This window comes from Molossus molossus, unplaced genomic scaffold (assembly GCF_014108415.1).
Source record: "Molossus molossus isolate mMolMol1 unplaced genomic scaffold, mMolMol1.p scaffold_m16_p_18, whole genome shotgun sequence".
Lineage (NCBI taxonomy): Eukaryota > Metazoa > Chordata > Mammalia > Chiroptera > Molossidae > Molossus > Molossus molossus.
In genome coordinates, this window is record NW_023425353.1 from 34,327,138 (window position 1) to 34,352,885 (window position 25,748).

Genomic DNA, 25,748 nt, shown 5'->3' on the forward strand with positions numbered 1-25,748 from the left:
TACTGTGGAGGTATCTAAGCCAAGACTGATTTTTCCCCTTTGGTGACTTGCATTTTGAAAAATGGACCCCCACCTCAAAATAAACTTTGTTGTTGTTAATCCTCACCCAAAGATATCTTTCCACTGATTTTTAGAGAGAGAGAGAGAGAGAGAGAGATACACATCGATGTGAGAGAACCATATTGACTGGTTGCCTCCTGCACGACCCTGACCAGAGCAGGGGATCGAACCTGCAACCCAGATACATGCCCTTACTGGGAATAGAACTCGCAATCCTTCGGTGTGCAGGCCAATGCTCTAACCGTTGAGCCAAACTGGCCAGGACCTCAAATAAACTTTTATCTTTAAATTTATCTTCAGATAGAGTGGGAGGGAGAGAGGGAAGAAGAGAGAGAGAAACATCGAGTGATTGCTACCCACATGACTCCAACTGGGACCGGGGACAAACTGCAACCGAGGTACATGCCCTTAGTGGGAACCGAACCCGGGACTTTCTGGACTCTCTGGACTCTCTAACTACTGAGCCAAACCGGCCAGGGCATGAATACCTCTTGATGAGTTTGGACATATGTATACATCTGGGATGTCATTACCACAACCAAGGTACTAAGCATATCCATCACCTCCAAAAATTTCCCTGTGTTTTGTGTGTGTGTGTATGTGTTTTTATAGGAATACCTAACATGAGATCTATCCTCTTAACATTTTATAAGCATACACTATCATATTTTTAACTGCAAGTAACTGTTGTACAGCAAATCTCAAGAACTTATACATCTTATATAATAGAAACTTTATACAAGTGTGGAAAAAGCAAGATACCAAGCAGTGAATCTAGTATGCTACCTCATATATCTGGGGTCAATCATTATCTGTATTTCCTGGATATATTTCTTGTATAAGAGAATCTGACTTTTTAGGTTCAGGTCTTCTTTTATTTCAAAAAAAGCTTTCTATTAACTTTGAAGTTTTTTCTATTCCACTTGCCCTAATACATATAAGTTAGATTCCTTTTATTTTTCTTACATATACCTAATTTTCTTTCTGATACTTAATTTTGTTCTTTTCTATTCTATTTTACTTGATCTTTCAAAGCTTTCTTCCATGTCCCTAATTTTCTTTATACATCCATATAATGATTTTTAATGGTTACAAGGGATTACACTGTGTATGTGTTGGATGCTTTTATTAATCTTCCTATTAGATTGTCTCAAATTTTTCACTGTTAAAAACATCCATACCTGTTCTTAACAGCAGTGATGATGCGTCATAAGATCAGTAAACTTGCCCTAATTCTTCCTAAAGGTGCTGAATGCCAAAAAATTTTAAATCATGCTTGTGAATCCATTTGCCTGTCTTTTCTTCTCATGTAGTCAGACTCAGGATAATCAATAAATGAATTACTTTAAGGGTTTCCAGGCCTTTATCATAAAAATGAGACCCTAGTTTTGTGGCTAAGCATAGTAAAGAAATCTCCAGATTAAAGAAAGTGGTTTGGTGATAGCTTCTTTAGTACTCTCAAAAAATATATTAAAGACTTAATGGTAGGGGTGAAAAATAGTATAGTCTCTGTGGAGGACTATTTGACAGTATCTACTGAGCTAGATATTTTCTATTTATCCCTCAAGATCTACTCTCCCCCAGCACTGTGTCTGAGGAGGGTGACTCAAATGGACTACATCAGTGGGTTCGCTTATCTTTTGGTTTCTGATTTGAAGCCAATGGAAAGCGCCAGTAGGACACTGTCAGGAGACCCTTTCCAGAGCTAGCTACTATCATCGGGTTCTGGTGATGGATTCATCTTCTTGTCTTTTTAGACCTAGCAATGGAAATGGCTCTCTAGTGTTGCTGGTTTGGATGTCTGCATCATTTCTTGTTGGTTTTTCTTTTTTTTTTTTTTATCCTCACCCGAGGACATTTTTCCATTTTTTGTACAGATAGAGTGGGAGGGAGAGAGAGGAAGCGAGCGAGAGAGAGAAACATTGACGTGAAAGGGACACATCGAGTGGCTGCCACCGGCACGACCAACCAGGGCCGGGGACAAACTGCAACTGAGGTACGCACCCTTAGCGGAAACCGAACCCGGGTCTCTCTGGACCGCAGGCCAATGCTCTAACCGCTGAGCCAAACCGGCCAGGGCTCTTGTTGGTTTTTCTAAAATCTTCCCATGTCTTTGCAAGTATGCTATGTTTGCTACACATCTAGAAATTTATTTTACATTTATATAAAATGACAGGTATATAAAATTATTCATTGCAACATTATATTTCTAAAATGAATTATTGGAAATATAATGTCCACATACAGAAAACCGTAACATAATGGTATAATGACACAGTGGAATATTATCTAGCTGCAAAAAACTTAAAACATTCATTAGATATATCTATGGAATAGTTTCCAATTTATTGGCTTGTTTTTTTTCCTCCCCAACCTTCAGTTATTCTTGTTTTTTTTTAATCCTCACCTGAGAATATTTTTCTATTTATCTTCAGATAGAGTGGGAAGGAGAGAGAGGAAGAGAAAGGCAGAGAGAGAGAAACATTGACGTGAGAGGGACGACCCAGATCAGAGCTGGGGATGAATCTTAACCGAGGTATGTGCCCTTGGACGGAACTGAACCCAAGACTCATTGGTCTGCGGGCCAATGCTCTACCACTAAGCCGAACTAGCTAGGGCCAGTTATTCTTTTATTAATTTATTTCTCACATGCTGAAGTCTCCCCAAATATTTGTGAAGCTTCATTTATACCTCAGTAATCATAAATTACAGTGTTTGCTTTACTATGGTGTTCTCCCAATTTTTGCTGTTGTTTTCACCTGTATTGAAGTTTACTTATATACAAAAAATTGTACATATTTAATGAATACCTCTTTTATTTTATCCTCACCCGAGGACCTTTTTTTTGCATTTATCTTCAGATAGAGTGGGAGGGAGAGAGGGAAGAAGAGAGAGAGAAACATCGAGTGATTGCTACCCACATGACTCCAACTGGGACCGGGGACAAACTGCAACCGAGGTACATGCCCTTAGTGGGAACCGAACCCGGGACTTTCTGGACTCTCTAACTACTGAGCCAAACCGGCCAGGGCATGAATACCTCTTGATGAGTTTGGACATATGTATACATCTGGGATGTCATTACCACAACCAAGGTACTAAGCATATCCATCACCTCCAAAAATTTCCCTGTGTTTTGTGTGTGTGTGTGTATGTGTTTTTATAGGAATACCTAACATGAGATCTATCCTCTTAACATATTTTATAAGCGTACACTATCATATTTTTAACTGCAAGTAACTGTTGTACAGCAAATCTCAAGAACTTATACATCTTATATAATAGAAACTTTATACAAGTGTGGAAAAAGCAAGATACCAAGCAGTGAATCTAGTATGCTACCCTATATGTAAAAGAAAAAAAAATAAAGGCCCTGACTAGTTTGGCTCAGCGGTTAGAGCATTGGCCTGCGATCCAGAGAAAAAAATTAAGAACATAAATGTATGTTTGCATATATGTATGTGTGTGTGTGTGTGTATACTGTATTTCTCCATATATGCACATATATGTGTGAGAGAGTGAGAATGTGAGGAAGAGACCGTCTTTGGAAGGGTACAGAAGAAAATGATAATAGTGGTTGTTTTAAGGGAGGAAAAGTAAACTTTCAACAATTCTTTTGTATCTTTGAACATTAAATCATATGAATGTATTGCCTATTCAAAAATGCATCATATTAATAATAAGTATTAATTGAGAGCCTTAAAGAAATAATGACCAAGAAAGAATTAGAGAAACTGGTAAAGGAATCGCTAGGTGATGGAAAGAGCCAACAAATTATTAAGTTATAAAATGCTCTAAGTAGTAAAAGTTCTCATAATTTAATTTCTTTCTTTTTTTTAATCCTCACCGGAGGACATTTTTTTCCTTTTTTTTTTCTTTTTGCACAGATAGAGTGGGACAGAGAGAGAGGAAGAGAGAGAGAGAGGGGGAAACATCGATGTGAAAGGGACACATCGAGTGGCTGCCACCCGCACGACCAACAAGGGCCGGGGACAAACTGCAACCAAGGTACATGCCCTTAGCGGGAACCAAACCCGGGTCTCTCCGGACCGCAGGTGGATGCTCTAACCGCTGAGCCAAACCGGCCAGGGCTCATAATTTAATTTCTTGCCATGGTCCTTTTATGGAATTATAAATTCTAAATATAAATAATTATATTTATATTATTATAAATTATAAATAATAAAACACTATTATAAATTCTTTGTAGAAGTTACTTCCTGTTTAGGGTTGAATGCAGAAAATCATATATGGTAAAGATTTGTTTTAAACATGATCTTTATTATTTAAAAGAGCTTTTCACAGTTCTTTTGGCCTCTTCCTGTATTTACAAAATTAACTTACATCACTACTAACAAAGTAGTAAGACTGCACAAGAGTCTTAGTTTCCAGTGAAAGGGGAAACTCTATTAAAGGAAATGGGACATGAGAAGACTTCAGGAAATTAACTAAGAAGGGAAGAGAAAGACTGCTGGGGAAAATATTCATTCAACTAAAGTGTTTAATAAAATCGCCCATTGTGATATTCAAAAATGGCAAAAATAGGAAAGGATTGCTAGCTTGTTTTTTTTTTTAAAGTGGTTTTACTATTCCTGATGTGGTTACCCCTGCTAGAAAAGTTCTACAAAACAGAGGGAGACTCACTCACCCTTCCTGGAACTGTGCTTGGGCAGACTCCTCCGCCACAAGAGTCTCGTACTCCTCAGCAGCAAACCTGTCCCAGTCGGAGGGCTCAGGCATGTCATTCTCCACATCCTGATGGGAAAGAGTATAGCCACAGGAAATAAAAATAATCAAAGACAAAGAACTGGAGATAGGTCATCACATATGTTATAAATCACTGGGAAAAAAAAAAAAACCTATCTGAAAAATGTTTCATTTCAACAGTTAAAAGAGGTGCTGAAGTAACACTCCTAAAGTGATTTTCCGCACCTCCAATCACATAATTACAATGATTCAGAGACCTTTCCCTAGTTCCTTCCTCCCTGGCACTTTGCCCAACAGCTATCTGGAGTGACCTGTGGGTTGCATATGCCCACCTGGAATGTACTATCCCTTCTTCAGGCACATTTTTTACTGTTTCTTTAAAAGCCAGGTCACACCACGTCACCTGTGCTGTCTTCCTGAAATAGTCCTTCTCCCTTGAATCATTTCCTTTGCTGTACTGTATATGCTTAGTTGCCACCTTTTCCTCTTCTGTCTTTTTTACCTCTACATATGCATTCTTTATATACTGAGTCCTGTTCATCTCTATATAACCAGTGTCTCCTCAACAAGTGCCTGGAATTTAACTGAGCACTTTCTGACCTATCATTTTTTTTTTTTTGCAGACTAGAATATTAATTACCTCCTCTTATAAAAAAAAGTAAAATTTAAAGCTATACATTTATAACACAAGTAAAAGAAATGAACGAGGGAAAATGCTATTTTCTTTTCCTTCTACAATATGGACAATATCTTGGATAATATATTCCAGGTAAAATATGTTTTTTCATAATGAAAATGAATTAGCATTTTCCTAGGATGTAAGGTTAGTTATGCTTAGAAGAATACAAGTCCCTAAAAACTGATCACACAATGTGTAAATTATATACTTAATCCATTTAGGAGCCCCAACCCCACCCTTTTAACATCTCTGAAATCAGCATACATCTTAGACTTAAAATTGGCAATGACTATTTGTTTTTAGGAGGCGATCTTTATATTCTTACTACTATTTAGGTCAAAAAGTTATGTAACATGTGGAAGAAAAAGAAGAGACTGTAAAAGATTCCTGTAGGACTCAATTGAAACAGTCCTTTTCTATCATAATTTTTACTTTGAAAACAGGAGAATATAGGAGGGGGAAGTGGTGATATTCTGCTTTTTGTTTGTTTTTGGACATGGATCATATGTCCAGGTTTTCTGAGTCTACAGGTTTTTGTGTATGGGGAAGGGTGCTCATCTGTGTTAATGTGTAGAATGATTTCAAACTGAGTCATGAACAGCAATCATTAACACTTGAAAAAGTGTTATATTATCTGAAATTTGTCTATCATAGAGAGCTTCTTGTTTTCATTATGATGGGGAAAGCTATTTACCAGGCTATCCTGGAAATGAATGGTATAATTAAATCACACCCAATATACTTTCTAATACAGATGTTTCTATTGATACATTTTTATTTTATTTTATTTTTTTTTATCCTCACCCGAGGACACTTTTTCATTCTTTGTTCAGATAGAGCAGGAGGGAGAGAGAGAGAGAGAGAAACATCGATGTGAAAGGGACACATCGAGTGGCTGCCACCCGCACGACCAACCAGGACCGGGGACAAACTGCAACCGAGGTACATGCCCTTAGCGGGAACTGAACCCCGGTCTCTCCGGACCGCAGGCCGACGCTCTAACTGCTGAGCCAAACCGGCCAGGGCTCTATTGATACATTTTTAAAGTTAGAAGGCAGATGCAGGTTACCTAAACTTGATTAGTTGTCGGGAAACATGTGCTCTAGGTCTTTTATTCTCTCTTTTCAGTATGTGGTGAAATGTTTTATTTTTATTTATTTATTTTTATTTTTTTTTTCTTTATTGATGTTAGAGTGAGAGAGAAGAAGGGAGAGGGAGAGAGAGAAACATTGATTGGTTGGTTTCCTCCTGCATGCCCCCCACTGGGGATTGGACCCACAACCTGGGCATGTGCCCTGACCTGGAATCAAACCAGTGACCTCTTGGTGCATGGGTTGATGCTCAACCACTGAGCCACACTAGCTGGGCAATGATGAAATGTTTTAAATATTACTTCTTTAAATATCACGTTCCTGCAGCAGAAACCATTTTTTATCTGTAGCACACAGCCCCTGATATTGCAACCCTCAAACAGAAGTTAAAACTCACTGGTACCTTCTGGACTGCAAAGGGATCTCTCTGTTCATGGTCTAAGTATTTCTCCAGATTAAAGAAAGTGTCATAAAAGATGTGAGCCATTCTGCATCTCTTCAGATCTCGTAGAGTTATTTTGCCTACATAAAAACAAAGCCAGTAAATTCCATGACCTATTTGTTTTGGCAAGTGAACAAAACTTCTACTGAACTTTTAAAAGTATATGTATACATTTATTTTATTACAAAAATCCCATTTCTTTTCTTTTTTGTTAATCCTCACTCGAGGATATTTTTCCATGGATTTTCAAATAGAGTGGGAGGGAGGGAGGGAGAGAGAGAGAGAAACATCGATGTGAGAGAGGCACATCAATTGGCTGCCTCCCAAGCAACCTTGACCAGGGCCAGGGATACAACCTGCAACTCAGGTACATGCCCTTGACAGGAACTGAACCCTTCAGAGACACTTCAGTGCACAGGCTGATGCTCTAACCACTGAGCAACCAGCCAGGGCCCATTTCTTTTTTTCGAGGTAAAATTCACATACATAACATTAACCATTTTAACCATTTTAAAGTATATAATTTAGTGGCTTTTAGTATATTCACAATGTTGTGCAACCATCACCACTATTGCTTTTCTTAACAGTTTCTTCACCTTTCAAAAGGGAACTCCTCATCAAGGAGTCCCTTCCCCTTCTCTCTTTACCCCCAACCTCAAGCCCCTGGCAATCACTAGTTGCTTTCTGTGTCGATGAAAAGAATCCCATTTCTTAAACAGGATTTGCCATCAATTGTTCATTCAACACTAATAGTAAAGGAGACACTTAAAAACTTCTGTATTTGGGAAGCCTGTATGAAAGATTCTGTAGAGTTAAATAATTTAGGACAATAAGGATTATGTACTCCACTCTGTTACAAAGGTGAGCAGTGAAAATGGCCCTTTACTCAATCTTACCATCACTGGCTGGCTTCACCAGGTCAAGCATCTGGCACAGCAAATCATGGAAGGGCAAGGGCTCAATGCCCATGGCTTCCATCCGTTCACACTGCTCCTCATAGAAGTACTCCAGCTCGTACATGGAGAGCACACCATCCCCATCCACATCCATGCAGCGGAACCAATACTCAATGCTAGGAGATAGGGACACTCATTAGTAATGGCCTTGTAAAGGTCCTTTTTTCATTCAGATTTACTATTGCCCGTGTTTTTTTTCAAATAAAAGTTACATATGTGTGAGATATCACCTCACACCTGTCAGAAAAGCTATCACCAATAAATCAACAAACAGTAAGTGTTAGTGAGGATGTGGAGAAAGGGAACTTGAGTGCACTGTTGATAGGAGTGCAGATTGGTGCAGCCATTGTGGGAAGCAGTTGGGGTGGTGCAGGAGGCAACCAATCAATGTATCTTTCTCACATCGATGTTTCTCTTAACTTCTCTCTCTCTCTCTCTCTCTCTCCCTCCACCCTCCTTCCCACTCTATCTAAAAAAAAATCAATGGATGCCCTGGCCGGTTTGGCTCAGCGGTTAGAGCATCGGCCTGCGGTCCAGAGAGACCCGGGTTCGGTTCCCGCTAAGGGCACGTACCTTGGTTGCAGTTTGTTCCCAGCCCTGGTTGGGTTGTGCAGGTGGCAGCCACTAGATGTGTCCCTTTCACATCGATGTTTCTCTCTCTCTTCCTCTCTCTCTCCCTCTCACTCTATCTGAACAAAAAATGAAAAAATGTCCTCGGGTGAGGATAAAAAAAAAAAAAAAATCAATGGAAAAATATCCTTGGGTGAGAATTAACCAAAAGAATAAAAAAATAAAAACAATTCAACATCCATTTATGATAAAAACTTTTAACAACATGTGTACAAAGGGAATGCACCTGAACATAATCAAGACCATATATGAGAAACCCAGAGCTAACATCATACTCATCATACTCAATGGTAAAAAGCTGAAAGCTTTCCTCTGAGATTAGGAACAAGACAAGGATGCCCACTCTCACCACTTTTATTCAACACAGTACTCGAAGTCCTAGCCAGAGTAATTAAGGAAGAAAAATAAATAAAAGGCATCAAGTTGGAAAGGAAGAAGTAAAACTGCTACTATTTGCAGATGATAATCCTAAAGACTCAACCAAAAACAGAACTAATAAATGAACTCAGTAAAATTGCAGGATTAAAAATCAATTACAAAAATCTGTTGCATTTCTGTAACTAACAAACTAGCAGAAAGATAAATTAAAAATCCCATTTACAATTGGATAAAAAAGAATGAAATACCTGGAAATAAATTTAGCCAAGGAGGTGAAAGATCTGTACACTAAAAACTATAGGACGGTTATGAAAGAAAATAAAGAAGATACACATAGATGGAAAGATACTCCGTGCTCATGGATTGTTGGAATTAATATTGCTAAAATGTTTATACTACCCAAAGCAATCTAGATTCAATGCCATCCCTATCAAAATTCCAATGCATTTTTCAAAGAAATAGAACAAACAGTCCTAAAATTAGGATGAACCACAAAAGAATGTGAATAGCCAACACAATCTTAACAAGAACAAAGCTGGAGGCATCACACTAACTGATTTCAAAATATATTGCAAAGCTTATTATTCAAAACATTACTGTATTGGCATAAAAAGAGAAACAGACCAGTGGAACAGAAAACAGAGCCCAGAAATAAGTTCACACATATATGGTCAACTGATTATGACAAAGCAGCTAAAAATATACAATGGGGAAAAGGACAGTCTTCAACAAATGGTGTTGGCAAAAAGGGCAGCCACATGCAAAAGAATGACACTGAACCGTTATATATATATTTAAATATGTTTTATTTATTTATTTTTTTTAGAGAGATACATCAATTGGCTTGCCTCCTGCACGCCCCCTACTGGGGATTGAGACTGACACCCAGGCAGGTGCCCTGATGGGGAAGAGAACTGGGACTTCTCAGTCCATGAGACGACGCCAAAATTAACTCAAAATGGATTAAAGACTTGAAATGTAGGACCTGAAACCATAAAACTCCTAGAAGAAAACAGGTGTTAAGCTCATGATATAGGTTTTGGCAGTGATTTTTAAAATCTGACACTAAAAATAAAGGCAACAAAAAGCAAATACTGAGTTGATCATATTAATTTTTATCCTTCATTCTGTTAATGTGTTATATGACATTTATTAATTTGTGTATACTAAACCATCCTTGCATCCTAGGGATAAATTCTACTTGACCATGGTATATGATCATTTTAACATGCTGTTGAATTCAGTTTGCTACCATTTTTTTCTCTTTCCATTATTGATTTTAGAGAGAGAGGAAGTGAGAGGGAGAGAGAGATCATCAAATGGCTGCCTCCTGCATGCCCCCCACTGGGGATCAGGCCCACAACCTGGGCATGTGACCTGACTGGGAATCAAACCGGTGACCTCTTGGTGCATGGGTCGACACTCAAACACTGACCCACACCGGCTGGACTAGCATTTTGTTGAGGATTTCTACATCTATGTTCATCAAGGATTTTGGCCTGTAATTTTCTTTTCTTATAGTGTCCTCCTTGTCTGGCTTTGGTATAAAGGTAATGGTAGCCTCATAAAATGAGTTTCAAATTGTTCTGCCTTTTTAAAATTTTTTGGAGAAGTTTGAGAAGGATTGGAATTCTTCTTTAACTAGTAGAATTCTTCTGGGAGGTCATCAGGTTTTGTTTGGGCTTTTCTTTTTGGGGAGGTTTTTGATTACCGATTCTATTTCCTTACTCATTATTTGTCTGTTCATATTTTCTATTTCTTCATGCTTCAGTCTTGGTAGCTTGTATGTTTCAAGGAATTAATCCACTCTTCTAGGTTATCCAGTTTGCTGACATATAAATGTTCATAGTAGGCTCTTGTGATCCTTTGAATATCTGTGTTATCACTTCATTCTCCTTCCCCCATGGGGAGGGTGTCTTTCTCCATGCTGAGCTCCCTGGGCTTAGGGGATGGGATAACATGGGTAATGTGAGATTTTCCTTTCTACCTCTTCAGTGCATTTTTCTTATTTCTGTGCTCCACCCAGATGCTGCAGCCTCTCATCTGGAATCCTTATAAACTTGTGAAGGTATTTTTGTGCATGGACAGCTGTTCAAATCGATGTTTCTGTGAGGATATGAGCAATGGAAACATATGCTGTCCACCTTGCTAATATGTCTCTTATGGCTATATTTTAAAATTACATACAATCTTAAAATTACATTTCAATTTTCAGTTGTGTTAGACTTTTTGGACTGGTACTCTGATTTTCATATTTTGTCTCTATTTTCTATTGCCTTTTTTTTTCCTTTCTGGAAGGTTTTCTTAGCATTACCTTCTGAACATTTTTTTTTCTTCATTTCTGCTATTGTAATTTTGATTTTCCAATTCTTTTTGGTTCTCTAAATGTTTCTTTTACAAAAATTATCATTCTGTTTATGTCCTGTGAATGTAATTTCTTTTATCTCTCTGAGGATATCAGTAACAATTGTCTTCATTGTTGTTGTTGCTGAAGGTCTCTTCTCCCTGAAATTCTGTTTCATCTAAGTTACTTCCCCCCACTTCTATTTGTTTGGTTTCTATCTTTTATGTAAGAAGATTTACTCAGATATTTAGTGATCCTTTGTTCACTGCTAATATTTAAGAGTAAAGGCTAAAAAGCTGATTGAAAGTTCTGACTTATGGGTTTGTTGACTCTGAGCTTTACTGTACAGGATCTGGCTGGGTTGTTTCCTTGGGGACGACCTGATGTCAAATCTTGTGGTTTTTATTCTTGGGCTGGTCAGATTTTGCAGAAAAACATCTTTTAGTCTTCTGTCAGGAGATTCAGGATGGGTTGTTAGAATTCTTTAAGTTGAGTAAGGAATGAAGACTGGACATCTCAGCATTCAGTATGCATATATTCATTTAATGTGTTTTCAATATGGTACCCATACCTTCAATTGTACCTAGTGTGCCCCAGCCCAGAGGCCTTCTATTTTACACTCTCCAGGGAATAATGCACCAGTCTTCTGCCTGGGTAAAGGAGATATTCTGGAGATCAACTGTTTCTTTAAACAAACTTTCTATAAACTCTCCTGATTTTTGGCTCTATCTTTACCTTGCCCCTACTTCCAAGGTTCCTGAGATCCTCAAGTCCTGAATGTTTTGAGATTTTTGCTGGGTATGTCCAGTTGCTTCTTGGTCTTTGCTTCTGGTGGCTTAGGATTCAAAGAGTCTGCTGTGTTTATTTACTTTCCAGTTTGCAAATCTTTATTATTGTTCTCTCTTTTCCTTTGACCTTTGTTATGGATATACTCCTTAAAGAAAAATCTCTTTATGGTCATTTCAGTGAAACTTCAAGAGACCAAAAGTACTACATGTGGTTAAGTTGCTTTCTTCACCAGAAGTTTATTCATACTGTATTATGGCTACGTTATCATTTAGCACTGTCTCTTAGGGTAGCAAGTATAGCCAAGTCATCAATTACTCACAGAATATGAAGCCAATAGCATTAATTAGTATCAAGGAACAATATTTTTCTGTAAAGAGCTACTGATTTATGGCAAAGTAAACTTCTCAAGAGAAGGTTGTTGGAGACCCTTGATTAAATTCCCATTTGTAAGCCTTAAGACACATTAAGAGCCTCCATACATGTAATGGTTTTAAAAAAATCTCTTTGAGGAGAGAAAGGTGAAATAACTAAGTGGTTACTATTAATTGTTTTCAAGTAAGTCACAGTAAGATGTGTATATCTTTACCCAGAAAGATACATTTTACATTAGTGCAACAAACTGACTTTTTTTTTTTTATCCTCACCCAAGGACATTTTTCGATATTTTGTTCAGATAGAGTGGGAGGGAGAGAGAGAGAGAAACAGCGACGTGAAAGGGACACATTGAGTGGTTGCCACCCATACAACCCAATCAGTGCCGGGGAAAAACTGCAACTGAGGTACGTGCCCTTAGTAGGAACCGAACCCGGGTCTCTCCAGACCGCAGGCCAACGCTGTTAACCGCTGAGCCAAACTGGCCAGGGCCAAACTGAACTTTTAACACTTGCAAAGTTCTTTGAGAAATCTATTTTAACAACTGTACCAGGTTGATGTTTAATGTTACCATCAAAAAACAGAGGAGACATTCACTGGATCTAATGAATATGAGGTAGTAGAGTTTGGCTGTGGTGAGGTCCAGACATATCACATCTGCTCTGAGAGTTTTAAAAGGGGTAGAATACTACCCAACTCTGAAACATTTCCTGATTGTGAGAAAAATCTTGGAGAGAGAAAGAGCTCATGAGCAGGGGGCTACAGTTAATGTAGTAATATGTGGTTGTTACACCACTGTCATTTAAAAAATTTTTTATTAAAGAGGTTTTGAGTAGTACCAAAAGGGTAGCGGACTATCGTTTGGTCTGTAAGGTCTCTTGGTGCCTTGAAATTTTTTATTAAGATATCTAAAATGAGGATAACAGACTTCCGGTCAAGATGGCGGCGTAGGTAAACGTGGTATCGCATCCTCCCACAACCACATCAAAGTTACAGCTAAACTACAGAACAACCATCCTTCAAAAATCACCTGAAATCAAGCTGAATGGAAGTCCTACAACGACGGAATTGAAGCAGCAGCCACATCGAGACTGGTAGGAGGGGCGGAGACGGATGGGCTGGTCCCACACCCACGTGTGGCGGATAAAAATCAGGAGGCTGCCTCAGCTGGGAAGGTCCTCCCTGAGGGCTGAGGGGTCCGTGTCCCACACCAGGCACCCCACTCAGGGTTCTAGTGCCAAGAAGAAAAGCCCCCTTAACGTCTGGCTGGAAAAACCAGCAGGAACTGAGGATCAGGGAGGCTGAAGCAGTGGGAGCCCCAGGCGGCTCCTCTTAAAGGGCCCTTGCACGAACTTACTCGGACTTGCTCCCTCTAAGCTCAGAGGGGAAGCAGCTTGAGACGCACCAGAGACATACAGGGAAGAACTGAGCTGTTTGGCATTGGAGCGAGGGCTGGAGAGGGGGCTTTCTCTGGGACAAATGTGCTGTCAGAGACCTTTGTTCCTTTGGTAAGCCCTTCCCTGGGGTGGCAGACAGCTGCCATATCAGGGACTCCAGCAACCTGGCTCACACTGGTTGCCCTGCCCTGGTGATTCCGAGGCCCCGCCCCACCCAACTTTCAGGCCCACCCAAGCTGTTGCCAGTTGCTTTACCATAGGATTGGCCTGTCTCAAATCCTGCTACAGGTTTTCCTCAATTCTTTCAAACAAGCAGCACCTGGTCTCAGCTAGCCCCATACCTCTCATTAAGTAATACATAGAAACAAACACAGGGAGGCAGCCAAAATGAGGAGACAAAGAAACAGGTCCCAAATGAAAGAACAGAAAAAATCTCCAGGAAAAGAACTAAGTGAAATGGAGATAAGCAACCTAACAGATGCTGAATTCAAAATAAGGATGCTCAATGAACTGAGTGAGAACCTCAGTGAACTTAGTGAGGGCCTCAAGAGCATAAAAAAGGACCAGTCAGAAATGAAGGATGCACAGTCAGAAATGAAGGAGGCACTAACTGAAATAAAGAATAATTTACACAGATTCAATAGTAGAGTAGGTAAAGCCAAGAAGCAAACCATTGATTTGGAATATAAGGAAGTAAAAATCACCCAATTAGAACAGTAAAAAGAAAAAAGAATCCAAAAAAATGAGGATAGTGTAAGGTGCCTCTGGGACAACTTCAAGCGTGCCAACATTCACATCTTGGGGGTGCCAGAAAGAGAAGAGAGAGAACAAGAAACTGAAAACCTATTTGAAACAATAATGGCAGAAAACTTTCCTAACTTGATGAAGGAAATAGACATACAAGTCCAGGAAGCACAGAGAATCCCAAACAAGATGAACCCCAAGAGGCCCACACTAAGACACATCATCATCAAAATGCAAAAGGCTCAAGACAAAGAATCTTAAAAGCAGCAAGAGAAAAGCAGTTAGTTTCCTACAAGGGCGTTCCCATAAGACTGTCAGCTGATTTCTCAAAAGAAACTTTGCAGGTCAGAAGGGAGTGGCAAGAAATATTCATAGTGATGAAAAGCAAGAACCTACAACCAAGATTACTCTATCCTGCAAAGCTGTCATTTAGAATCGATGGCCATATAAAGAGTTTCCCAGACAAGAAAAAGTTAAAGGAGTTCATCACCACCATTTCAATTATATGAAATGTTGAAGGGTCTTTTTGAAGAAAAGATAAAATATATGAACAAACAAAATGGCAATGAATAGATATCTATCAACAATGGGATCTACAAACAAAATGAAAAAGCAGAACAGAAACATTCTCATAGATACAGAGAACATTTTGTTGGTTGCCAGATGGGAGAGGGATTGGGGGAATGGGTGAAAAAAAGTGAAGGGATTAAGAAGAACAAATTGGTTGTTAGATTGACAAACCTCAAAGGGAAGGGTGTTGGGGAGTGGGAAGAAATAAACCAAAGAACTTATATGCATAACCAATGGACACAGACAACAGTGTGGGAAAAGGCAGGAGGGGGACAGGAGTGGAGAGGAGGGGGGTCAGTGGGGGGAAAATGAGGAACATCTGTAATACATTCAATAATAAAGATAAAAAAAAAAGTGAGGATAACAGGAACAAAGACACTCTTGATTTTGACAAGTACCTAATAGGATTGAACTGATGGGCAACTTTACTGAGAAATATAAACTGAAGTATTTAAGTCAGATGCATTTTCAAATAAGAACTAAGATATGCGAGTGTATACAATAAATAAAGCTAAAGCATACAATTCAATTCTCTATAATACCCCATAAGAGAAAAAGAAAGCCAGAATGCAAAGACAGATATACTGCTTCAATATTTGCCAGTCAGTCACACGATAGCCACCTTTAAATATTTGGAAGTATCATATGGTAGATAAATCAGATATAATTCTGTGAGTATTACAGAGCATAAAAAGGATCAATGTACAAAAGACATGTTTTTAGGATTAAAGCTAGATAATTAAAACAATATACCTCAGTATATAGTCATTTATTCCTGAAAGTTTAGAAGCAGATGCTGGCTAAATGGATAAATACACACAGGACATGTTCGAGGAAACTTTCTTATTGGAAATAACATCCTCTCTAAAGTTTTTTCAATGCCTTTTTTTTTTTCTTTTTTCCTTTATTGATTTTACAGAGAGAGGAAGTTAAAGGGAGAAACATCGATGAGAAAGAACATTGATTGGCCACCTCCTGCCTGCCCCCCACTGCGGATTGGGCCCACAACCTGGGCATGTGTCCTGACCAGGAATCAAACCAGCAACCTCTTGGTGCATGGGTTGATGCTCCACCACTGACCCATGCTGGCCGGACCAATACTTACTTTCTTAATCAAAGGTAACACTTTCTCAAAGTCTAGAAGTAATGACTATTCACTACAGAAAAACGGGAAAACAGAAAAACAAACAAACAAAAAAAACACACAAAAGGAATAACTGCCCAGAGAGAGCCAGTGTTAAATTTTTGCTATATTTATCACCAATTTTTGGTTTTAAAGCATAATTATATTAATGACAAATTTGCTGAATAAATTTAAGTTCTGGACTGGAGTTTTTTCACCCCTGATATAAACTCTTATAAGCTATTAAAGAAGAAGATATAGGAAACTCCATTATTGCTTAGGAAGTAACTAAATGCACATTCAGTACATATATTTTAGCACCTACTACCTTCAAAGGCACTGGCCTAGTGCCTGCAGACATAAAGGTGAATGAGATAGTTGGTGGAGAAAACACCTGTGGTCAGAAGACCCAGGTAGAAGCAGAACGTGATAAAAACTAGGACAGAAGGGTGATTACATGATATACCAAAAGATGTTTTCAAGAGCCTGTTCACAAAACACGATCTGGCCAAAGACACTTCCCATATCTAACCCTGACAGGACCCAACATAGGAAAAGACTCAAGATCCTAATTTTGTAAGCTGTACAACAGGTCCTTGAATAACTTCATTTCATTCAATGTTGTTTTGTTATAATGCTGATCAGATGCTGTAGGAACTTAATTCTTATATCAATTAGCCTATGGTGAAATTGGTTTCATTATATGTTGTTTTGCTTAAATTACAGAACCTATTGATGGTTTTAAGTGAAGACTTGCTATATTTTATACACTTCAGGGAACATATTATTTCTTTCATGAAACTCGTTTTTTCCACCCATGTCTTTCATAAGCCACAAACCTGATTTCTGCAGTGTTGCCTACTACATTTTGTTAAATAAGAGCTTGATTTTGATGCAGAGATATTTTCTTCATTACATTAAGAGTGAAGTTTAGCCCAGCCGGTGTGGCTCAGTGGTTGAGCATCAACCCATGCACCAAAAGGTCACCGGTTCGCTTCCTGGTCAGGGCACAAGCCCAGGTTGTGGGCCTGATCCCCAGTGGGGGGAGTGCAGGAGGCGGTCAATCCATGTTCTCTCTCATCAATGTTTCTCTCTCTCTAGAATCAATAAAGAAAAAAAAATTGAAAAAATAAAAGGCAGAATTTTCTCCTAAAAATAAAAAAAGTGATGTTTAATGGTCTTTTGCTCATATCCTGCTTTAGGAAAGCAATGTGAAGTGAAGCACTGACAATGGATACAATGGTGGGTAGTAAGTGTCAGCAGGCACCAAGGAAACAAATATTATTAATAAGTCAAAATCAGGAGTTACTTTATTCTATGATGGGCCAAATTTTGAGTCTCTTAAGTTATAAGGAATTTCAGAATACCAAAAGAAATCTCTTTTAGGGGTTCCACAGACTAGTTGTTTAAGAAGATAGACATGGCCCTGGCCAGTTTGCTCAGTGGTTAAAGCGTCGGCCTGCAGTCCAGAGAGACCCGGGTCGGTTCCCGCTAGGGGCATATACTTCAGTTGCAGTTTGTCCCCGGTCCTGGTTGGGTCGTGTGGGTGGCAGCCACTCAATGTGTCCCTTTCATGTCAATGTTTCTCTCTCTCTCTCTTCCTCTCTCCCCCTCCCCTTCTGTCTGAATAAAGAATGGAAAAGTGTCCTCAGGTGAGGATTAAAAGAAAAAGAAGATAGACATGTAAACATGCTGTCTTGTATGATGAGCCATTCATTATAGTGATAAAGAATATCAGGATTTGGAGTCATACAGACCTGGATTTGAATCCAAGCTAGGTCACTTACTAGGTGTGTGATCTTTCAGAACTTCTGTTTCCTCAACTATAAAATGGGACAACTGATACCTAAACCCATAGTGATATGAGGATTAAATAAGCATTGCAAATGACATACTTGTTACTTGGCAAAGAATAAAGCCTCAACAATATGCTAGCTGCTAGGCAGGAGAAAGGCAACATGTAAGGCAGAAAAGGACACAAAAAAAAGATTTTGACTCATAAAACCTCTTTTGGCATTGATGGACGTCAAGGTATGAAAAGTTGATCTGAAGGGTTCTGCTTCTAGTAATGATGAACTAAGTGTTTTGGTTTAACACTCCCTACTAAGAAAATCTAGAGGAAAATTCTGTGACTATTAACAGGTCAGTAAGGAAATCCAGAGAGGAGGAGCCTAGCACTGAGATAATCTTTCCCTTGGGCCATATGCTGATTCTGGAAGAGGGGCCTGAGAAGATAAGTTGCACTTTGACTTGCTAGTATTTTGAGAATAATTTTTGGGTCTATCGTCATGAGAGATATTAGCCTGCAGTTTTATTTTCTTGTATATGTTTGTCTAGTTGCGGTATCAAGGTGATACTGGCTTCATCTACAATTTGCTCTTCTTTCCCTCTTCAATTCACTACTGAATCATAAAGATCATAAAACAGAAATCCACAGTATCTGTTCCTACATTCCATATAAATGCTTATGAGTCCTACTTATCCCTTGGGATGGCTCACATGTCACTTCACCTTTGTTTTTGGGTAACAGCACTTTTCTTGATATGCTGTGAGACTCTGGATTCAGCCTGAGAGGCAGAGACGGCGTCTAACCCCTGCTGACACCCCAGGCTGAGTTGGCATTCGGTAGGTATGCACCATGACTTTTCAAGCTTTGTTCATGTGTTTAGCATCTTGGCAAAGGAAACTTAGAAGTCATACCTGGTAGGGTTCCTTTTGTCTTCCTCAGATATCAAAAACCAAACAAAATCTGCATAGCTCATTCTTCCCTCTTTCTGTACTGTTTTTCCCCTGGGAAAGAAAAACAAAACACAAGGTTTTAAAATTTCCTGAGCAATTACTCAGATAAACTTAGTAGGATAATAAACAAAGAAATAAAGCAATCTCTTCCTTTGGAAATTAAGTTAAAATTTTAAAAAATCAGAATGCTATAACCCTCACAGGGGCAACCCCTTTCATGGTCTATCTTGTTTTCAAAGGCCTAGAGGCTGAAACCAGAAGGCATTTGTAGATATGAAGAAAAAAATCCGATTTGTAATTTAAATGCAAATAATCATCAGGATCAAATACTGCTCTCTGTATTTAGATAAAGGACTAATGCTATTAAAGAATTACTACTGTCTTGTATGAAGCCATGACTGTATATATTGTAGGGTATTATCTGAACTACAGCACTGCCCACTTACACAGGAAGCCTTGTTACAGTTTTATTTGTTCAATTAAAAAAAATCCTCATCTGAAGATTTGTTTTTATTGATTTGAAAGAGACAGGAAAGAGGGGAGAGAGAGAGAGAGAAGAGAGAGAGAGAGAGAGAGAGAGAGAGAGAGAGAGAGAAACATTGATGTGAGAAAGAACCACTGATTGGTTGCCTCCCGTATATGCCCTGACCGGATACTGAACCTGCAACCTGGGTATATGTCCTGGCTGGGAATCGAACCCACACCTTCTGGTATATGGGACAACACTCCAACCAACTGAGCCATACTGGCCAGGGCACTTGTAGTTCACTTTTAAATTCAGGAGCTTTTTCTTACCTTGTTACTGCCCCAGAGAATATTCTTTCAATAATTCTGTTTGATGAAGCTAAATATAAATAAGAAAGTACAAAGCTTGTTAGAAAAATGCTCCATAAAGGCAGTCCTTTCAGCAAATTTATTTTCAGTAGCTACAAGCTAAAACATAATCTTCCATGAGAGAGTATGTATAGTTAAACTTATACATAATTCATACTTTTTTAAAATAAGAATTTGAGGTGGCCTGATCAATCAATAATTTTAAAAAAAACAAGCAAATGGACGTGCCTGACAGCTGGGATGTATTAATATAGTTGAGTACCAAGTTAGTTTTGGATATCCTGAAAACTAAGACAAAAATGTATAGAAGTTGTATTGAACTTGTTATCTAACGACAATTTTTCCTCTAAAACAAGACCAATTTTATCCGAGCATTCAATTCAAGGGGGAACTGATCATCAGCTCCTAATATGAGGGATGTTAAGTAAAAAATGGAAGATGCTTTTAGGTAGAATTTTACAAAACATACCATAAACATACATTTCCTATATTCTCATTCTACAAAAGTCCAGGATTATAACATAATTTAATGTATAATTTTTAGAAATTCCACCAGTTAAGTCTTATTCAAAGACAGAGACAAGTATATCTTAAGATAGTATGTTGCTTTCAATGATAGATCTTAGATAATCTAGAGTAGTGTACCTCGTTGTGGGTTCAAAATAACCAAAAGCATTAGTTTTTAAAAAAGAAGATGACAATGGATCTCAGACCTAGAGATATGGTGAGGACAGGATTCTGTTCTTTCAACAAGTGCGCCAGACAATGGTATGCACACTGAAAAGGTCATTAGAGAGTTAGCAGCTATAAGCATCAACCTCTTCTGCATAAAGTTAGGTACAGACAACACAAAGGTAAATTACTTTGACTGAGGAATGTTGAGAATATGGGTGTCAGTACAGCCATGTCTGGCCACATACCAAAGCTTATATGAGGACTCTCTAGACTTTGTTGAGCATTGGTTTATGGGGTTAATAATTTGAACTAGATAGGAAAAAAGAGGGCTGTATGGAAAGGCAAGGGTATTTAATTCCAAAACTAAAGTACTTTTGAAAGTCTTTTTTAGATTTGCAAGGTTTAGCCCCCTAAAACTGAAGATCATGTTATCCCATTAAGGACAGGTTGGTGGGTGGGCAATTATGTAGTTTCTGTGGCCCCTTCATTATGCAGACCTAGATTTTCTAGACTTCACCCCTTCAGCATGCCTGTATTAGTTGTTATGTGTGGATATACAATATTTTGGGGTGTAATAAGAATTATGATTATGTCAGCCAGAGAGGGTGCTTTACAGAGCATAGAGCATAGTGTTTTTCATGACCACTGGCTCGCAATAAACAGATGATCTGGCCACTGGTAATTAGAAGGTGCATCACTAATTAAGTTGACCTGATGAACATGTCCATCTTCAAAATATTTTGGTGACAAGGTCACGAATACTTGGAGGGAGGATGTAGTACAAAAATGCTTATCAAATAAGTACATTTGAGTATTTTTCTCTTCATGCCTGGTTGGTACTTGAGAATCCGAGAGGTAGAAAACTGTTTCTTATGGAAGTTCTATGAAACTTGACATCATATAGAATGAACCTTTTCTCAAGATGTATACAGATATACCAAATAGCAGAAGCAAAATTCAATGCATTTATTTAAGATTTGTACTTTGTTGCATCTAAAAGGCTTTTAAGGCTGATTTGAAAAAAATCAGCAGTGCCTGAGAAGACATTTAAGAACAGAACATGGACAGTCTTATGAGAAGAATGAATCAATATATCTTGGTACTTGGTTAAAAATATTAAATCAGTAGTTCTAAGTTTTCTACTGGTAAAAACGAAGCAAAAGGATATGGGATATATAATCTTTTGTTTTCTGACAAAAGAAAGCACACAAAATTAATCTGCAAAAAACAAAACCCAAAAACTTTTCTGGAACTAAATTCCTAAAAGTAAGTTTTATAAGAATCCTTGAAAGCACTGGCATAGTAGAAACATTATTTTCATCTATCACTGTGTATAAATAGTATAAAATAAGAAATTTATAAAGGTGTATACATATTCTCTTTCAAATAAATATTACACAGGTGTGAATCGTATTCAATTCATAATCAGAAAATAAACATAACTTCACAGACTCTCCAAATCATCAAAACTAAGACTCTAATTGCTTACTTACCTCCAAACCCTTTCTCCTACAACTGACTTCTAAATAAAAATACTAGTATTTTTACTCATTTCCACTTAAAAAAAATTCTTAGCCCTTTAAAGAGGACCTGACTAGGTACAGAATTTAAAAAATGGGAAGTCCCATAAGTGGGGATAATTTACGTAATTCTTGCCTTCTTCAAAACAGTTAAGTCTTAACATCTATGGAAACTCACCCTGGTCATTGTATCGCGATAGATCGGCCTGGCTGATGTAGAGGTCATGATCGCTATCTAGTTCCCAGAATTTACAGTAAATAACATAAAAATGTTCATAGGAAAAGTAGTCTGTGATTTGGTTTATATCTTCCTCTTCTTCCAAAAGGGCTAGAGTCTGAAATGGTATTAATAAAGAAAATTTATTTTAAAATTATGAAAACCCAGCTTTGGCCATTATATAGAATCCAGTAAATCTTTAATTTAAATTAAATTAAAATTTTTGTTTTTGTATCAAACTAGGAACTTTGATAGGCAACCTCATCCTCCCTTTAATCACTTGATCAATCTATAAGCATTAATGAGCTCTATAATATGTTTAGCAAAGGGTTAGATGCTGTGGAGGATTTAAGAGCAGGAAAAGGGAAGGACCATCATTAAGGTGATTGCAGCCTATCACTGATCCCCAGACTAACAAGCACAGAACAATTAGACAACAGGCTTAGGTACATGTCCATACACTGACACTACTTATAACTTTTCAAAGTTATGAAAATTGATGTCTATTCTATTATGAAGAGTGGGCATCCACATATAGGGCTTGGCTTTGTAATGAAGTTTACAATGGTATACATTGTGATATGTGGTGGCCTGGCATGAAACATGGCAGGGGGAGGGGGAGAGGGAGTGGAGCTTCAGGGCCCTGAGCTGGAAGTAAACCTGGGTCTCCCCTGACTCACTGTGCACCCCCAAGGAAAACACCAGAAACAATTATTTTGAAACCAGAATTCTTATAATTAGCCAAATTATCATATAAGTGGGCAGATAAAGACATTTTCACAAATGAAAGATTCAGAAAGAAAAAGGGACCATAAGGAAACTTAGGAAATAGAAAAAGCAAAATGAAATGACAAATATCAGATATATCAACTCACGATAAAGATAAATGAGTTAAATCTCCCTATTAAAAGATTTTCCCTGGCCGGTTTTGCGCAGTGGTTAGAGCATCGGCCTGCGGTCCAGCGAGACCAGGGTTCAGTTACCGCTAAGGGCATGTACCTCACTTGCAGTTTGTCCCAGCCCTGGTTGGGTCGTGCCGGTGGCAGTCACTTAATGTGTCCCTTTCACATCGATGTTTCTCTCTCTCTCTCTCTCTCTCTCTCTCTCTCTCTCTCTTCCTCCCGCTCTATCTGAATAAAAAAAAAAAAAAAAGAAAAAAAATAAGATTTTCAGATTGAGTACAAATAAAAACCAAAAGAAACAAATCTAGGTATATGCTGTCCAGAAGAGTTGTCTAAAATAAAATCTAAAAGGAAGGTTTAAAAAAAAAAAGATGGAAAAACACATACTCTCTAAATCTTAATAGAAAGAAAATGTGTCAATATTATTGGAAAATAAAATGAAATTCAAAATAAAAAACATTAAGGGACAAAGGTGACTATTTCATAATGTAAATATATTACTCGAATAAAAAATATTTTCTAAAATGTAAATATTGGGAAACTAAAGTGCTTTGTCAAATTAAAAACAACATAAATATTAAATTGCAGGAGTCCTACTCAATGGAATATTACACATCCAGTAAAAATTATAAAGTCTACATAGAAATAAAGGAAAACTATGATGTGGTAAGTGCAAAACACACAATACAAAATCGTATATACTAAGAACTATGTAAAATCCTAAACTCCAAATATATATATAAGAGACTAGAAGCCCAGCTGGTGTGGCTCAGTGGTTGAGCATCAACCAATGCACCAAGAGGTCGCCAGTTTGATTCCCATTAAGGGCACATGCCCAGGTTGTGGGCCCAATCCTCAGTGGGGGACTTGCAGGAGGCGGCCAATTGATGTTCTCTCTCATCAGTGTTTCCATCTCTCTCTCCCTCTCCCTTCCTGTCTCTCTAAACAACAAAGGAAAAATAAATAAATAAATGAGACTAGAAGAACATATACAAAAATGGTATTAATTGTATTATGGTGATAATATTTTTCTGGTTTCTAAATTGCTTGTGTTTTATTTTATAAAATGCTCTTGAATGTATATAAAGCAGAACATGTACAATAAAACAAATCTTGAGAAGCAAGGAGCTTTCATTTTCATAAAGTGAAAAAGATGAATAACTTCTGCTGTTGGTGAGTATGTAAGTGTTATGAATGAGTACAGGCTTTTAGGAGGGAACGTTGGCAGGATCTATCAAATTGAAAATGCTCATACCATTTGATCCAGGATTTTACATCTAGTCATCTATTCTAGAGAAATTCCCACTCATATATACACAAGAGGAAAGTACAAGGATGTTCATCACATCACTGTATAGGGAAATATAAAAACGACCTGAACATCATCAATAGAGGAATATGTAATTAATTACAAATGGTATAGCCATGTCATAGATTATACAGTAGTTAAAAGAATGGTATAGATTTATTTGAATGGGAATGAAAAGAACATTAAGACATACTGTCAAGAAAAAACAACAGCCCTGGCCAATTTGGCTCAGCGGTTAGAATGTGGGCCTGTGGACCAAAGGATCACAGGTTTGATTCCCGGTCAAGGGCACAACAAATCAATGGAAAAATATCCTTGGGTGAGGATTAACAAAATAAAATAAAACAAAACAACAACAAAATAAAAACCAAGTTCACAGAATAAGTATGATCACATATATTAAAAAACTCAATTTATTTTATTACAAAATAGGTCCAGAAGCATGGATGCATGGAACAGACTGACAGATCTCAGAGGGGAGGGGAACAGGATGGGTGGGGAGATTAACCAAAAAACTTATATGCATTACCCATGGACACAGACAATAGTGTGGTGAAGACCTGGGAAGGGGTAGGGTGGGGGTTAGGCAGAGGGGGGCAAAGGAAAGAAATGGGGGACACTTGTAATATTGTGAACAATAAAAAATGGTGATAGCCAAAGGGAAAGGGGGGGAAGGGGAGGTGGAAGCCAGCAAAGGGGGAATAAACGGGGATGAAAAGAGACTTGACTTTGGGTGGTAAACACATGATTCAGTATGCAGATGTAGTTTTATTGAGTTGTACACTTAAAGCCTGTATAGTTTTATTAACCAATGTCACCCCAATAAATTCAATAAAAAAAGAAACACTAAAAAGAAAACTCAAAAAAGAGCAGCCATACAAAACTATATACTCCATGAATATATGTATATGCATATATATGTGTATGTGTGTATACTTGTGTGTGTGTCTATATATATATATATATATATATATAGAGAGAGAGAGAGAGAGAGAGAGAGAGAGAGAATAAAACCTCAGATAATTGGGTTTCCTCTAGGGAAAAGGGGGTGAAATGGCAGGGTCAAGAGATAAATAGTGACTTCAGATTATTATTCTAGATATGTTCATGTTATTAGAATGTTTTATTCTAGTACTAAGAAGATGGCTAAGGAGAGGGGTGGGGGAGAAAATAAGTCCTGCTCTAGGAAGCCCACATGAGTTCTATTTCCAGTTCAACTACTTACTTGCTGTTTGATCTTATCTAAGTCATTCAACCATAGTTGGGCCTC

General features: G+C 38.0%; 1 protein-coding gene and 1 long non-coding RNA gene across 2 annotated transcripts in view; one reads left to right on the forward strand and one right to left on the reverse strand.

The window, feature by feature from the left end:
- Positions 1-4,704: 4,704 nt before the first annotated feature.
- PPP2R3A (protein phosphatase 2 regulatory subunit B''alpha) overlaps positions 4,705-25,748 on the reverse strand; it is a 135,919-nt gene continuing 114,875 nt past the window's right edge. The window contains exons 9-14 of the mRNA XM_036266450.1: positions 22,229-22,385; positions 19,817-19,865; positions 18,983-19,072; positions 7,876-8,051; positions 6,941-7,059; positions 4,705-4,815 (exon numbers count right to left, since the gene is read on the reverse strand). Of these exons, the coding sequence (XP_036122343.1) occupies positions 4,705-4,815; positions 6,941-7,059; positions 7,876-8,051; positions 18,983-19,072; positions 19,817-19,865; positions 22,229-22,385 (702 nt within the window). The remainder of the gene's footprint in view (positions 4,816-6,940; positions 7,060-7,875; positions 8,052-18,982; positions 19,073-19,816; positions 19,866-22,228; positions 22,386-25,748) is intronic.
- LOC118633036 lies at positions 16,137-24,958 on the forward strand. Its single transcript, XR_004960136.1, has 3 exons — positions 16,137-16,278; positions 18,813-18,907; positions 24,911-24,958. It is a non-coding gene; the product is annotated as an uncharacterized LOC118633036 (long non-coding RNA).